Source organism: Blennius ocellaris (assembly GCF_963422515.1).
Source record: "Blennius ocellaris genome assembly, chromosome: 19".
NCBI lineage: Eukaryota > Metazoa > Chordata > Actinopteri > Blenniiformes > Blenniidae > Blennius > Blennius ocellaris.
Genome location: NC_137668.1, coordinates 3,193,649 through 3,210,477, shown reverse-complemented (window position 1 = coordinate 3,210,477; position 16,829 = coordinate 3,193,649). Strand labels below are relative to the sequence as shown.

Below are 16,829 nucleotides of genomic sequence, written 5' to 3'. Positions count from 1 at the left end.
TCGTTCCCTCTGTACAGAGCATCACCCTCCTCATCATCGGCCACAAAGTCACCCCACCCCCCTCTGTACGCAACCTTGGCATCATGATCCACTCCCCCCCTCATGTCACTGACACAACAATGTTACGAAAACATCCTTCTTCTACCTCTGGATTATTACCTGCCTCAGTCCTTCCCTCTCTCAGACCACCATCTTCATCACCTCCAGAATTGATGGTAGCAAATAGCCTTCTTCGTGGACTCCCCACCACTCATTTACAAAAACTACAATACATCCAGAACTCCACTGGCCTCATCCTCACTCACACCCACTCCAGAGAACACATCACCGCCATCCTCCTCCTGCTCACCTACAAGCTCCTCCTCATCAACTACAAGCTCCTCCTGCTCACCGACAAGGTCCTCCCTCACCTGGCCCCTTCCTGCCTCATTTTCCCTTCTGCAATCTATTTTCCCCCGACACAAACTTCCTCACACCCACCACCCGCACTAAGCACTGGACCATGGGGCACCAATCCGTCGCCACTGCCTCTGCCACCGAAATGAGCCAGGATGGACACACCCACCTCCCATAGGCTCAGATATACAGTTCTCTTTTAGTGTTATGTACTGCGGGAATCTACCCACAACCATAAAGAAACAAGATAGGTACCATACAATACAAATTCTACTACTCAGCCGCAAAAAAACAAGTACAAGAAAATGGCTCTGTTGGGAACCTCCATCTGTTGCGTAATGGAAACAGATCATTAGGAAAGACTCTACACAATGGAGCGCTGGACCTTCTCCCGAAGAAGTGCAAGTGCTCAGTTTGAGAGGTACTAGGAACCGTGGAAAGTATATACAAATCAAAAATAGTCATAGTTCCAGTCATTCTGTCCCACACAGATATTTGTCTATAGTTTGTCAAATTGATTTTTGGCTTCTTCATGTTTGTTCTTTCTTTCAGCGTCTGCCAAGGACATCAATGAGGATGAATTACAATTAACATGCCTGTCTTTCTCCTCAGCACTGGCTAACAGAGCTGGAGATCTTTGCAACTATTTTTGCTGCTGCCATCCATGACTTTGAACACACAGGAACCACGAATAATTTTCATATACAAACCAGGTAATTTCTCACAACAACACTCGTATTAGAAACTCACAGTCAAACCAATAAACCACATGAAGTCCTTCAGAGTGTTTCCAAACAATTATATTGAACACAATATGATTGTTTTTTCCTAATATATGATGTCAGTGTAAATGTTGGTAATGTCTAACTTGTTCTATTGATTCTCAGCGATTCTGCTGGAAATGTTAAAACAGTGAAAAATTCATTTTAGTCTGAGTAAGATCTGGGATGTCAGACTGAAATAGCTGTAACAGCTGAGTGTGCAGGTAGTGTATGGATGTGACTGTGTGACATCATCAGGTCAGATGAAGCCTTGCTGTACAACGACCGCGCTGTGTTGGAGAACCACCATGTCAGCGCTGCATATCGTCTTCTGCAAGATGATGACATGAATATTCTTTCTAATCTTTCAAAGGAGGACTGGAGGTGAGAGGAGACACAGTTTGCATCAAGACGCTCCAGTGCAGCAAAATATCTAATCTGCTCATAAATCATTTGACATTGACAGATTATATTTGTCGTGGGAAAAAATGTTGTTTTCATAGATTCTGAAGAATATGGATGTGTTGTTGAACACTCAAATGGAATCTTTCAGAGAACTACGGAGTCTGGTGGTGGAGATGGTTTTAGCCACGGACATGTCCTGCCACTTCCAGCAGATCAAAGCCATGAAGAATTCCCTCCAGCAGCCTGAATCGTGAGTACAACGGCGGCCGCATCCACACCACAGTGTTTCAAGTTCAAATGCTTTGTCTCTGCCTATAAAGGTTTCAGGTTCAAACAACAGTTGTTACTGTCTGTAACCACAGTGCATTTTTAAACGTCACCTGTCACTTTACACTTCTATATTCTATTTGGAGTTTTTATTCTTTTTAGCTATTTCTATTTAGTTAAGGTTAGTGAAGAGTCTATATAATATTGTACATAATTATTTATTTTGGTGTTTTTTTTAGCCTTATCCTATTTTATTTATTCTTTATTCTCTGTTCTCTGTGTGCTGGTCCTGTCCTGTAAAAAGCTGCTGGAACTTGAATTTCCCTGAGTCACTCTGAACTCTGAACTCTGAACAATGTTCTGAAAACTGTCAGTTTCCATGGAAATGCCAGAAACACTGAAAACAATGTAGTTTTCATGTTGTCCACTAGTTGGTGCTGCTGTTTGCTCTTGAGATGAAATCACACACACACACACACACACACACACACACACACACACACACACACACACACACACACACACACACACACACACACACACACACACACACACACACACATGCAGCAGAGTACAATAGGCTCTAAACTCTACCAGTGGGAGAACATTCTAGGGGACAGACCACTGAATTGGGTTGTTATTATGGTGACTGTCAAAATAAAACTAACAAGTCCCAGGAGAATAAGGACTGGGAGTGAGGACCATAGATGATAAAGAGTAGACGCTGCATCGACCGCTACTCCCTATTGGCTCTGGCAAGCGGTGGCGCCGCCATCTTGGCCCGGTTGTCCGCTCTGCTCAGTCTAATCTGCTTGACCGGAGCAATGAAGGGTCAGAGACTTTATTCAATCAGAACTTGCTGAACACTGAACTGATCTTCACCTGCTTTTCTTTGCTGCAAACTTCATACATGTAGTTCTGATACTGGACACATGGTTTGGTGTGTTTTGATGTTCATAGTGGAATAAACAATAATAGAATGTTCTGATTTGTGATCTATGATAGGTCATTTATAAAACACAACACACAGACACACACACACACACACACAAAGGGCTCAGGTCTGTTATTTTATTAACATCATGTGGACTATGACCAGGCTAGCGTCGGCTCCAGCCACGGTAAAGTTACTAGCGAGGCTGATTGTGACCACTGAGCCTCACCTTGTCTGAAGTGAAGTTTGAGAATCGACCAGAGCCACACACCGTTATGTTGTATTCCAGTGAACCGGGAGTCAGCCATGATGAGCCAGCCTCCATCAATCCCACCACTTTATACACTTGTGGGATTTGGAGCAACATTCCATGCTTCTGCACTAAAGATCTCCAGTCAGGACCAGCTTCAGCTGGTTTCCAAAGGAAACTTCCAGGTGATTGAGAGCAGTGATTCCCAACCAGGGCCCTGCTTTAATGTTATGGCAGTGGTGTCAAACATAAGGCCTGTGGACTAAACTGGCCTTCAAGACTCACAAAATCAGCTGAATGGAGTGTGTGTCAAATGGTTTCCATCATATATCAAAAGAAATTATTGTTGCCTGTGCACTCTGCATGCCGGAGTCTCTGTTCATCATCTCCCAGGCCTTGCAATCTCAATAAACCATTGCTAATTGCACCTGCTCTGCCTCCTGGTCTGCTTCTGGGTTTCAGAACTCCACGCACCAGATCTCAGCCGTAACGGGAAGAAGTCAAATGATCAGATACTCCAGAGTTTTACTTTATGAACTTCTTTATTAAAAATTGATAGTATTTTATACATATATATTTGTCCATCCATCCATCCATCCATTGTCTACCGCTTTATCCAGGCCGGGTCACGGAGGCAGCAGTCCGAGCAGAGTGGCCCAGACTTCCCTCACCCCAGACTCTTCCTCCAGCTCCTCCGGTGGCACCCCAAGGAGTTTCCAGGCCATAGAGAGACATAGTCCCTCCAGCGTGTCCTGGGTCTGCCCCGAGGCCTCCAACCGGAGGGACATGCCTGGAACACCTCCCGAGGGAGGTGTTCCGGGGGGCATCTGAAATAGATGCCCGAGCCACCTCAGCTGGCTCCTCTGGATGTGGAGGAGCAGCGGCTCTACTCCGAGCTCCTCCCTGGTGACTGAGCTCCTCACCCTATCTCTAAGGGTGACTGAGCTCCTCACCCTATCTCTAAGGGTGACTGAGCTCCTCGCCCTATCTCTATGAGTGACTGAGCTCCTCACCCTATCTCTAAGAGTGACTGAGCTCCTCACCCTATCTCTAAGGGTGACTGAGTTCCTCCCCCTATCTCTAAGGGTGACTGAGCTCCTCGCCCTATCTCTAAGAGTGACTGAGCTCCTCACCCTATCTCTAAGGGTGACTGAGCTCCTCACCCTATCTCTAAGGGTGACTGAGCTCCTCACCCTATCTCTAAGGGTGACTGAGCTCCTCACCCTATCTCTAAGGGTGACTGAGCTCCTCCCCCTATCTCTAAGGGTGACTGAGCTCCTCCCCCTATCTCTAAGGGTGACTGAGCTCCTCACCCTATCTCTAAGGGTACGCCCAGCCACCCTACGGAGGAAGCTCATTTCAGCCGCTTGTATCCGGGATCTGGTTCTTTCGGTCATGACCCATAGTTCATGACCATAGGTGAGGGGAGGAACGAAGATCGACCGGTAAATCGAGAGCTTCGCTTTTTGGCTCAGCTCCTTCTTCACCACGACGGACCGATACAACGTCCGCATAACTGCAGACGCTGCACCGATCTGCCTGTCGATCTCACGCTCCATCTTTCCCCCACTCGTGAACAAGACCCCAAGATACTTGAACTCCTCCACTTGGGACAAGGGCACTCCCCTCCTCCTCATCCTCCTGTGGGCCCACCACCTACAGAGGCTGCCGTTGGGGTCGGTGCAGTGTGGATTGGGTGGCAGTCGACGGCAGGGGCCTCGACGACCCGATCCCCGGACACAGACTCTATATACTCTTTGTAAATAATACAATCCCAAAAACAGTCAAGAATGTTCCATAAACGGTAATTTTCAGCAACACAAAATACCTTTAGATGTCACTCTCCTCTGACCTCCACATTCAGATCAGACTCTTCTCCTCCACCTCTACAGTTACTGATCTCTTTCAGATTCTCATTATTTCCAGCAGTGACGACGAGCTGCTGAGCACTTGCTTTTCTTGTATTAGTGATTCCACTACTGTGACACCAAATAATATCATTTTCCTGACCTCCACCTCCTCCAAGACTGTTTCTCTCTCCATAAAATTCCTTTTGTTCGTCTGTTCTGTCAGGATTTAGCATCAAATGCCGGCGATCAACAGGCTGATTGAGATGTAAAAATATTGATGAGGCACTTTGTCCATTTATGGTAGAAAGTGGGCGTATTGAGGGCGGGGCCTGAACTGAACCTTCCAGGTGGACTTTTGGGGCACACGGCATTTTCAGCTTTTGGGAGCATGAACATTAATCTTACGCAATGTTTTATTAACGAGGCCCCAGATGTTTGTCCTTTCTGTCCAAGCTGTGACCAAGAGCTCAGGTAGTATCAATGTCCAGGTAAAAACTCCAGGTGAGGCTCCAGCCGAGACAGGACAGGTGAGCTAATACTGGTGGAAGTCACTCAGATTGTAGTGCCAGCGAATCATAAGTCTTCCAACTGAGGACAATTGCACAGTCCGATCTTGTTATAAAACCATAAAATGCGCCCAAAAAAGTTGAGCAGTGAGCAGCTGGTAATTCACTTGTTAACTTGTTTTTTTCTGGAATTGGTGAACAGTCCATGTCCCCAATGAACGCATTATGGAAATAAGGAAATATTTGAAGGTATTGAATGGATCATGGTTCCTCATACTTTGGTCAAAAGGTGTTGCTCAGCATTAAATTGAGTCTTATCTCAAGGTGACTGTGTTGTTTGTTCTTTGCAGGATTGACAAACCAAAGGCCTTGTCCTTGCTGCTTCACACTGCTGATATTAGCCACCCTGCCAAATGCTGGGAGCTGCATAATCGCTGGACTGCATCTCTGCTGGAGGAGTTCTTCAGACAGGTACCCACCAAAATGAAAATCATGCTCATTCTGCTAAACTACAAATGTTACAAATCAACCTCAACTGTGGTCTTCATCCTCATCAGTACAAAGTGTTTCCGTTCACTGCCAGATGTTCGCTGAAAATGTAAAGCCATGCTTGTCATACAAACAAACATCCATGCCTTTTTCTCAGGGATGCACTGATACTACCATTTTCAACGGATGAATACAAGTACAAGCACTAACCTTTCGCTACTTGATGATACAGAGTACCAATGCTATAAAGCCCCATTTATACTTCATAAGCAAACAATATGTGAAGGATATGTGCTGCCAAACCGCCTCTGCACAACCTGTAAGTCGATGCTACATCATGTCTCCCACTCTGTCACATGTAGCATTGCAGGTGTGTGAGTCTGAAACTCTTAAGCATTTAGGATCACTGGCATGTGGGCTTGAATTTAGCATGTAGCATAGCTGAGAGTACAATCTTGCTGATCCACTGAGCAGTAGTTAAACTACTGAAAGACATCAAGCTCACTCTGCTGGTGATGAAGTTGCTGGTGTTATACGAGCTATCTTTCTCCTCTGGATATTTTGTCATAACATGATTTTAGTCCGTCTTACTTCAGTCGTTGTCATTAACATTAAAGACTCTCAAACTGCCGACATCGCTCCTGCTCTTTTGTGTTCCTGCTGGCGACATTGCTGACGGGTGAAATTGGTGCATCCCTACTTTTTCAAGTATTAATGCTAGCTATGTTATCTTTATGTCATGTTAACTGAACTGTATTTTCAGGGTGATAAAGAAGCAGAGCTGGGTCTGCCTTTCTCCCCTCTGTGTGATCGCAAATCGACCATGGTGGCCCAGTCACAGATCGGTAAGGTCAAACACAAATGACCATGTTTCACTGATTCAGCAGGTGTGTTCATACCCAAGTCATGACATGTTCCAGAGTCTGCAGCAAAATGTTCTGATCAGTCATTGGTACGGCCCTCGGCTGGTGCCTCCTCTCCTTTTCCTATGTTCTGTGTGTTGTGGCATGCAAATTGATCTGCACAGGTGCCTTCCTGGTGTGGGGATTTCTTACCTCATAAGGATCACTAGGAACCATTTATGTTGTGTTTGGCAATCGATAATGATTAATAGTTATTGAAGATAGTTATTAATTATGTTATTTAAAATTTAATCTGACCTGTATCAGAACCTCGGAGCTCCACCTGTCTTAACAGGAAATGAGAGCCAATTCAGTTCTATCAGTCTCATAAGATATACTAAACACTTAATCAGGAATTTGAATTAATAGTTAAATTAATTACAATTACTAGAATTAACAGTAAAGCTTGAAGGATTTTGGAGTTCTTGACACAGAAGAGGTCGACATTTCATTCACCTTTGTGCTCATTAATAAAACAGCAAGTATGATTCCAAACATTATATTTATTTACAATGAAAACAAATAAAACACAGATTCTAACTACCTATATACAGCTTGGTGTGTGTAGGTGTGTGTGTGTGGAGAGAGAGAGAGAGAGAGAGAGAGAGAGGTGGAGGGAGTGTGTGTGTGAGATGTGTGATGTAACTACAAAACAAGATGGCGGATCACAAGAAACTACATTCAAATGGAGGTTATCAGAGAGCAGGAAGTCTGTCCTGGGTCTCCACCATGTGCTGGAGAACAATGGAACATGGAAGCTAGTCTTTAGCATCTGCTTCCTGTGTGTCTCTGCTAAAGGACCATTTCTAGAATGACTTGATGTGAATGAGACTTGTTTTGTAAAACGTCAGGAGTCATCAGATGGTGTTCAGTTACTGTGTGATGTTGTCTTTGATGTGATATGTGTAGGATTGTGAGTTAACAAGTTAGTAAAGCAGATTAGCATGCAGACCCTGTGTCTGTGGCAGAGCTAACGTTGGTTTACAGGTTGATCACTGCTCCTAATATCATAATCAAAAGAACGCGATCACTGTAACAGAATCAACACATCTTCATAAAGTTAAACAGTTCTATCATAGCATCAGGTTTAACTAATCTCAGGTAAAGCCCAGTTGTTCCCACTTCCTTGAAGGAGTTCAGTTGTTGTCCTGCTGGAGGGAAGCTGGTGTCTTCTCCTGTAGTTAGCACCTCCTGCTAACTGTGGTTGCTGGTTCTGCAGGCTGAGGAGAAGAAGATGAAGTTGATGTTTCAGGAGTCCTTCTTTGCAGCTCCTGGTTGTTCCTTTTGTCCAGACTGAGGAGCTGGTCGCTCAGGTCTGTGATGGTTTTCCTGCTGGTTGAGGAAAACACAAAGAAGTTCTGTGAGGCGTCGTTTCCCTGGTCCCTGGTTGATGGGAGATCAGACTCTAGGTGCTGGTCAAATCCTGAGAGCTTCACCTCATCAGTGACTGGCTGAGTGCATGGGGGAAGTGTCTTTTGATCAGAAAGTGTGGGAGGATTTGCATGGATCTGCAGTGGTAAAAGCCCCCCCACTGGGTGCGATAGACAATCACATTCCTGGGTCCAAACTCATTTGTCATGACAAATGAAAATTGTCTTTCCCTAGAAATGAACAAACTTTCTGTGGTCTTGTGAGATCCCAACACTGGGATAGGCTGGCTACATCAACGCCCTGCCTACAATGTCATTTGGTATGCAAATTGTTCTGCACAGGTGTCTTCCTGGGATTGGCTTTGTGTCCCAACGAGCCGGTTGGAAGACTGTAAATGCCAGAAGATGCATCAATCTCTGGCTGTTTGTGTGCATCTGGTGCTTTGTGACACACTTCACCTCTGTTTAGGGGTTATTCCTTAAGTCGTGCAAATTCTGTACTATAATCCCCTTTGTTTGTTTTCATGTACCTGAGCTTGATGTAATTGTTCTTTAGACTCTGGCAGTAGCTGCTCTTTGAGAGCCCATTGGATTTTTTTGGATTTGATTACCAATGTATAAAAGGGAAGAAAAGATTTGTCAGTCTGTCTTGTGTTTTGCTTGTCTTCAGCAGCCGAGATGCCTACAGTTTGCAATTTTGGTTTCCGTTTGCTGTTCCCTTGTGTTTATTTGTGAAAATAGACCTGAATTTACCCTTTAAAAAACCCATTCTATCAGTCTTATGTTACAGCCAGATCCCAAGCTCGCCAGGTCGTAACAGTAATCAAATGCAACACGGAGATTGAACGGGAACAGAGACGAGTCATTTGTCTGAGGCTTTGACCAGAGTGTGTCTCCCTCCGCTGGGGTGGTTTGGAGAAAGAATCGTCTTGGTGAAATAAACTTTCAGGAAGAATCTTTTTTTACACGTTGCTTTTCAGATTCTATAAATATACAGTTTGTGAATTAGTAACACAGAAAAGACTGGTGGTTGTGATGTACACAAAACGACTGGACGTTTCAGGGTTCACTGCTTCATTCTCCCAGTCCATGGTTGTTCAGTCCTCTTCTCCTTCCTCTGTTCCGTCACCTTCACGGTGGAATCCGCTCAGACTGACGTCTGGTCACCGTCACAGTCAGATGCTGGTGGTGACTCTTCTCTGAGGTCACAGTCGTATCCAAATAATCAAATCTCAACATTTTCTTGCAAGAAATTAGCGTACAAATTAACTGGCCGGGATGAAAACCAGCATGTGACCTCTGTGACTGTTCAATCTTAACACAATGCCCCATCATTTGTTCTGGTTACATGTTCCATTGATCAAACAGCTGGGGCTTCGAGTTGTGTTCTTTGGCGACTACAAGGTTCTCATTAATGTCCAGACACATATTTGTTGGGGTATTAAACCTGTGCTCTGGTCACTTTAGTTTAATTCAAGAATAGTTTTGGTCAATGTATCATAAGAATGTGTGAAATTCTTCACATGATGTATGAGCCGTAAACATGACCTGCCATGTGAGCTTTGGTTAGTGTCATGTCAAAAACTCAACAGTTTGACTAAATAGTGTCACTGGACCACCATTTTCCCCATTGTTTCTCCTAAAAGTCATCATGGAGGGCAGTCAGTGACTCAAGAGATCTGCATTGCTTGATGCAAAATAAAGTGTGTTCTCACAGAGAAATCAAGCAGTCAGATGATGATATTGACTGAGGAACGTGTTATTTTCCTCTTTTATATTCATCTGACATGGTGGACAGCTCTTGTGTCGTCCTCAAAAGGAAAGTCTTTGGACCTTCTGTAAATATCCACAGCTTTTTCATGCAGGATGGTAATGTGAATTTCCCCTCACTAACTCCAGTCTGTTTCCAGTGCATTTCTTCTACACCTGTCTCCTACAAGCCAACTCTGAAAGCCAAAACCAGCCTGTATGTGAAAGAAACAAGCAGTAAACACGTGTATACTATAGATGAATTCTCGATGCTATACAATGCATGTTTCAATTCATACTTTATTCATTATGTACTTCTGTTAACCCATATGAACTTTCCTCAACATACAGCTTCCTTTCATCAAACTAAAACCAAGTCAAGGATGAGAGGAGAGTTTTGTTCTCTGGAGCCGTTCAGGACTCAGTGTCACCATTCCATGCTCAGTTTTAGCTGGTTTATTAAGTATTTACATGAGTGGAGGAACATATTCTGATCAAATCCTGTAAAGAAGATGCAGAATTATGAGCAATTTTGTTGTGGGTTCTATGTTTTACAGGATTCATTGACTTCATTGTGGAGCCAACCTTCACTGTGCTGACAGAAATGATTGAGAAAATTGTGACGCCACTAATTGAGGAGGCGTCTCAGACGGGACTGACTGCCATCAAACACTCCAGGTGACCTTCTCAAAACTCCCACTTCCTTCATGTCCTTCCAGCTGTTTGGAGTGGAGAAGCAGTGGTGGTGTTGCTTTCTGGGCAGCACCACCAGAAAACCACCTTCTTGAAACACCACCTTCTTGAAAGTGTAAAAGTGATTCAGGATGTCAGGCAGAGGAAGATCAGTGTGCGGAGAAAGAATGTTGAGGCCGATCCATCTTTCTACATTGCTACAGCAATACCTGCTGTAAACTCTTCCTCTGTTCTTTTTCCACAGTTCTTTATGTGTCTTCATGGTGTTTGTCCCCCATCTTAAAGCAGCAACTGACGTGTTTACACAACGCTTCAATTGACAACCTCTCGTTTTTGCTTTTAGTTTCACAAAAGTTTCATGTTTCCAGAACAATATTTGTTTTTGTAGAAACAGCAGAAATACTGAAGATGATCCAGTTTTCATGTTGTCCACCAGTTGGTGCTGTTGTTTGTTTATGTAATGAAACCACACACACATGCAGCACATAACAAAGACCTCAAAATGTTCTCAGTGGGAGAACATGGACATTCTAGTGGACAGACCACCAAGTTGGATTGTTATTATGGTGACTGTCAAAGTAAAACCACCAAGTTGGATTGTTATTATGGTGACTGTCAAAGTAAAACCACCAAGTTGGATTGTTATTATGGTGACTGTCAAAGTAAAACTACCAAGTTGGATTGTTGTTACGGTGACTGTCAAAGTAAAACTACCAAGTTGGATTGTTATTATGGTGACTGTGAAAATAAAACTTCCAAGTTGGATTGTTGTTACGGTGACTGTCAAAGTAAAACTACCAAGTTGGATTGTTATTATGGTGACTGTCAATTTAAAACTACCAAGTTGGATTGCTGTTATGGTGGCTGTCAAAGTAAAACTACCAAGTTGGATTGTTATCACGGTGACTGTCAAAATAAAACCACCAAGTTGGATTGTTATTATGGTGACTGTCAAAATAAAATTAAGAAATCACAGGAGAAAATGGACTTGGTCATGACACCCCTGAGGAGAGATTGTTCTGATTGTCTCTCCTGAGCATGTACAGAACTACTAGTTACTACAATGTGGTGACCAGGACCAGGACCAGGACCAGGACCAGGACCAGTGGCATGGTCTCCACCATCTAGATGGAGACTGAGCACGAGCGCCTTCAGAAAGTCTTACCTTGGGAGTCATTGTCAGAAAGTTGTGTTTTCAGAGCTCTGAGCTCCGTTGTCATGTAAACAAACACCCAAAATCCAACAACTCTTTCGTGCTTTCACTTGAAATGGTGGCAGTGTAACTGGGCCTGAGTAATGCTGACACGGCACAATTCGTACATGAGTTCTGGCTAGGAAACACTTGTCGTGTCTGATGTTTCACCACATGATTAGCTCATGTAACTCACTTCTGTATGTATAAGATATAACAATGAGGCTCAAAACCTTAATAAGATACTTTATCTTATTATTTGCTTTAATTTATTAGTCTTTTCCTTTGTGTTCTTTAGCGTCAACAGTACGAGTGGGAGTAATGGGAAGCCTTCCAGTATCAAGAGCACAGGGTCAGAGGTCAGCTGCTCGCTGACCACCGTGGACTTCAAGAGTTTCAAGGGCACATGGAACCAAGAAATCCATACAAACAGAGAGAAATGGAAGGACCAGGCAGCCACAGGTCAGACTGAATATTCATCAGGAACTTCCATTTTACCCTACAAACACACTGAAGTCTTCCTGTGTGTGTGTGTGTGTGTGTGTGTGTGTGTGTGTGTGTGTGTGTGTGTGTGTGTGTGTGTGTGTGTGTGTGTGTGTGTGTGTGTGTGTGTGTGTGTGTGTGTGTGTGTGTGTGTGTGTGTGTGTGTGTGTGTGTGTGGTGACAGACTTGGAAGCAATAGACAAGAAGAAGGAAAAGCAGGAGGAGAACCAGGAGGAGAACCAGAAAGAGAACCAGATGGAGAACCAGGAAGAGAACCAGATGGAGAACCAGGAAGAGAACCAGATGGAGAACCAGGAAGAGAACCAGATGGAGAACCAGGAAGCGAAGCCAAACTTCCACCTTGAGAGGATGAAAGCAGGTGAAGTGGAGGACATGAGGCAGTGTCCCAGAGAGGACCAGCAGCCTCAAGTGGACCAGCACTCAGGTGGGTTTGTGGAGTCCCTGTTGGAACAGAGGCATAACGGTGCACTCCAGGGCTTTTCTTCTCCACGTCGGGCATGATAACACTGACAGAGTAGACACTGGAGCTTATTTCAAACACAAGTTTGAAATAAGACACAGAATGAGTGTTTCATTCTGCAGGAAATATGAGCGTTGAACTGTTAGGGTAAGTTGAAATCGCCCACTGAGGCTTGGCTTGGCTTGGTTTTTCTGTTTGTCTCTGCAGCACCGACGCGGGACTGTCCTCTGATCCACTACTACAAGAGACCCAGCTACTGTGCCAGCTCCTACCGGCTCATCAGGTCAAAGGTCACTGAGACTCGACCGATTGATGCCAGGGCCAGAGCAAGAAAACTCCAGTGTATCTCCCTCCGTCGCAGGAAGTGATGGAACCAGTTACTGCACAATGAACTCCTGTATTTCACTGCTGTCATGAAGCTGTAGTCGCCATGCAGGAGTTTGAAAATAAAATGTCAGCATGCAATACAGAACATCTGTGGAGATCTGGGGTCGTATTTATCAAGCATCTTAAGGCCAACTTACTCTTGAGTCCTTAGAATTTGTGAAATTGAAGATTGAAAGCTATTTATCATGTTTCTTAACTCTGAGAATCACTCCTACTCTGCCAGATATAAAAGAGCTCCAGAGGTGTCCCGAGTGGTTAGGAGTGGCCAGCACTGTGGTGCAAGAGCACCAGAGAGCTTATTTTGATGAGGAGCAGCTGATTAAATGCTATCCAGTGCTTTAAGTAGGCCAGTGTGCCAAAAAGGAATTCCCGTCCACAGAAGCAGTTTTTCTCAGGACTTATAGTCATAATGTAAAAACACACTAGACTGTATCACGTATGAAGTAGGTAATATAATAATATGAACGGCATAAAATTGTTGGGATCTCACAATAAGATCACAGAAAATGGGCTCATTTCTGATGAAAGACTTCATTTGTCATGATGCTCTCTAAAAACTTTGCTCCTGTTCTTCAACGGAGGAGGAGGTTGCTGACAGCAGCTCACCCAGTGTTAGCATACAGCTAACACCAGAGGCCTTCACTCCTCTGCTGACCCACCACGAGAGTCAGACCTTCCCCTGATCCAGAGACCAGCACCCAGAGTCGGATCTCCCATCAACCAGGAAAACCAACCAGTTCCTCCAGGACGGACCAGGGAAACGACGCCTCACAGAACTTCTTTGTGTTTTCCTCAACCAGCAGGAAAACCATCACAGACCTGAGCGACCAGATCCTCAGTCTGAACAAAAGGAACAACCAGGAGCTGCAAAGAAGGACTCCTGAAGCATCAACTTCATCTTCTTCTCCTCAGCCTGCAGAACCAGCAACCACAGTTAGCAGGAGGTGCTAACTACAGGAGAAGACACCAGCTTCCCTCCAGCAGGACAACAACTGAACTCCTTCAAGGAAGTGGGAACAACTGGGCTTTACCTGAGATTAGTTAAACCTGATGCTATGATAGAACTGTTTAACTTTATGAAGATGTGTTGGTTCTGTTACAGTGATTGAGTTCTATAGATAATGATATTAGGAGCAGTGATCAACTTGTAAACCAACGTTAGCTCTGCCACAGACACAGGGTCTGCATGCTAATCTTTGCTTTACTAGCTAGTTAACTCACAATCCTACACATATCACATCAAAGACAACATCACACAGTAACTGAACACCATCTGACGACTCCTGACGTTTTACAAGACAAATCGCATTCACATCAAGTCATTCTAGAAATGGTCCTTTAGCAGAGACACACAGGAAGCAGACGCTAAAGACTAGCTTCCATATTCCATTGTTCTGGGGAGCTTTACTTTACTGTTCCGTAACACTTTATTTTACTGCTCCGTAACACTGTACTTTACTGCTTTGTACTGCTTTACCTTACTGCTCCGTTCCACCCTGACCTTTTTTTGCGGTGGAAAAGAGGCTTTAGACTCACGCCAGTCAGCAAACTGGATCTCAGTGACACGTGGAACTGCAGACCCGTCCTGGAGGACCCACCTCAGTATCTTGTTCCTGAGGTTTCCCCGGATTCTACATCTGTCCTTGACTCTGCACCTCAAATAAACTCTCCACTCTCTCAGCTCTGCTTCAGACTCACTCCTTTTGACTGTTTTAAAAAAAGTCACCTCAGAAAATGGGTTTGTTCTCCTACTTGCTTTCTGCACCTGACCGTTCTCCTGCACCACGTAACAATACTATATTAAATATAATTGGGCAGAGGTAGCGCAGAGAAGCAAGCTTGCAGGTTTGAATCTCACACCGGGTCCTTGACTATGACCTTTGACCTCCCAGCTGGCCGCAGTGCTCCCAACAGGTAAAGCAAAGGTGAACTATAAATAGCATGGGTGAAATCCATAGAAGTAAATTCAACAAGTACATCAATAATGAAAATATATCAAGATAATTATATCACCCTAAAAACCTCCATAATGGATGGTTTAAAATCTGTCATTGTGTTGAGTGATGCAGATTTTCTCGTTTTCTTCTGCAGTGCCTGATGTGGGCTCAGGTCACATGAAGCAGGTTACTCATCTCCTATAATCATGTGAGGGCCACACTCATTCAATAATAAACCATGGTCGGCCTATCATCAACCAGCATAAATGAACCTGAGTGAAGCAGCTTTGGGAAACTGCTTTATAGGTGTTCTGTCAGGTCAAAGTCATAGGAACGATTGTCACAAGAGGGCATGAGGTAGTGGATTAAACCCCAGAAGAGTTGCTCTCAGGTCTCACACAACACTTGTGTTCTCCATGGCGGCCATCCTGCTCCACTCATGGCTTTTCTTCATTCTCATTTTCCTCTGGATGGGGCGACACGGAGAGCCAAATGACACGGCAGGGAGGAGAATTAGCAGTGACCTGTGAGTTGTGATTTTTACAGGACACCTTATAGGGATGCTCTCTGCATATCCTCTTTTGTTCAGGCATCTCAAAGCAACTAAATCAGATTAACAGCACATGGTCAGAGTGGCTTGTGATGAATCCACCTGATAGCAGCATGTATGATCAAATCCCCCTGAGCTGGTTCAGGTACTTTGAGATGTCCCGCAGATTTATCAAGCGATGCTTTGTCATGTTCAGTACGTGGAGCGTGTGCACAAGGAGGACCTGTGTTCAGTACTGTGGTGGTTTGAATCTGTAGGCCTCGGATGCAGTCAGATGATGGAAACCTCGTCTTCACGACTGGGAACGACAAAGAGATCCGCTTCCAGCCCTCTGCATCAGGGAGAGTTAAAGTGGGCGATGAAGACCTCAGCCTGTTGTTGACGCAGGTAAGCAGCCTATTTCCTGATGCAAAGCAGGCGAGAGCAGAATCCAGGCATTCGAACACTTCATGTTTATGTGAGAAAAGTAGTGATGATGAATGTTATCATTTAAAAAAAAAAGTTAATTTATCACAGCAGGATGTTCATGATTTAACTACTGTGACTGATCATTTCTATTTTTTATTTTGAAAGAAAACTCTCACTCCCCAGAAAATAGAACTTGACAGAATGTTTAAAGACTTAAAGCCAGAGCTCCAATATACACGTTATAAATATCTCAATGGAATTATATATGACAATTATTTTCCCTACTCCATGCCTGCATTTTGTTGCTAATTAGCCTTTGAATGTCATGTTATGTTGGTGCTTTTAGACTAAGTGCATTCATTTGTGTCTGGAGTGGAGCTGCTGGCGTTACAGGTCGTGCTGAGGGTGGTGACCTCTCAAACCTGAAAACAGTTGATCTGGTTGGTTGTCCATCCTTTGGGCCCAATGTGCCAAATCTGACAGATTCAGTCAGATAGTGACTGAACGAGTGTGTTTGCACTTGCAGCTCGTGTTTCATTACAACATCTTATTCACCCACTGAAGGACTGCTGCTCCGCATATGAGCTGGTTAAACATTAACATGCTAGCAAGCAGACACGGCGTGGCCACAGGTCAGGGACAGGGACCTGGAGTTTGAACGGTATGGGCAGCAGCTTTAATGACAGGGTCATTAAAGTCCACAACATTCTCCAGCATGCCAATCGCACGCGCCCTCAAACCCTGTGGCCCACGGTGGAGGTGGGCTTATGGGGTGGGCAGGCAGATGTTCTGGACATTAACACAGGACCATGTTATTGA

General features: G+C 44.4%; 2 protein-coding genes across 2 annotated transcripts in view; both read left to right on the top strand.

The window, feature by feature from the left end:
* pde1ca (phosphodiesterase 1C, calmodulin-dependent a) overlaps positions 1 to 13,096 on the top strand; it is a gene marked incomplete at both ends in the record, with an annotated part of 43,483 nt that extends 30,387 nt beyond the window's left edge. Inside the window, 9 exons of the mRNA XM_080515225.1 lie at positions 1,009 to 1,109; positions 1,416 to 1,541; positions 1,711 to 1,812; positions 5,720 to 5,840; positions 6,622 to 6,703; positions 10,437 to 10,557; positions 12,063 to 12,226; positions 12,432 to 12,692; positions 12,936 to 13,096. Coding sequence (XP_080371351.1) covers positions 1,009 to 1,109; positions 1,416 to 1,541; positions 1,711 to 1,812; positions 5,720 to 5,840; positions 6,622 to 6,703; positions 10,437 to 10,557; positions 12,063 to 12,226; positions 12,432 to 12,692; positions 12,936 to 13,096 — 1,239 coding nt within the window. The remainder of the gene's footprint in view (positions 1 to 1,008; positions 1,110 to 1,415; positions 1,542 to 1,710; positions 1,813 to 5,719; positions 5,841 to 6,621; positions 6,704 to 10,436; positions 10,558 to 12,062; positions 12,227 to 12,431; positions 12,693 to 12,935) is intronic.
* A 1,892-nt stretch (positions 13,097 to 14,988) lies between these two features.
* cubn (cubilin (intrinsic factor-cobalamin receptor)) overlaps positions 14,989 to 16,829 on the top strand; it is a gene marked incomplete at both ends in the record, with an annotated part of 148,059 nt that continues 146,218 nt past the window's right edge. Inside the window, 2 exons of the mRNA XM_080515224.1 lie at positions 14,989 to 15,029; positions 15,860 to 15,989. Coding sequence (XP_080371350.1) covers positions 14,989 to 15,029; positions 15,860 to 15,989 — 171 coding nt within the window. The remainder of the gene's footprint in view (positions 15,030 to 15,859; positions 15,990 to 16,829) is intronic.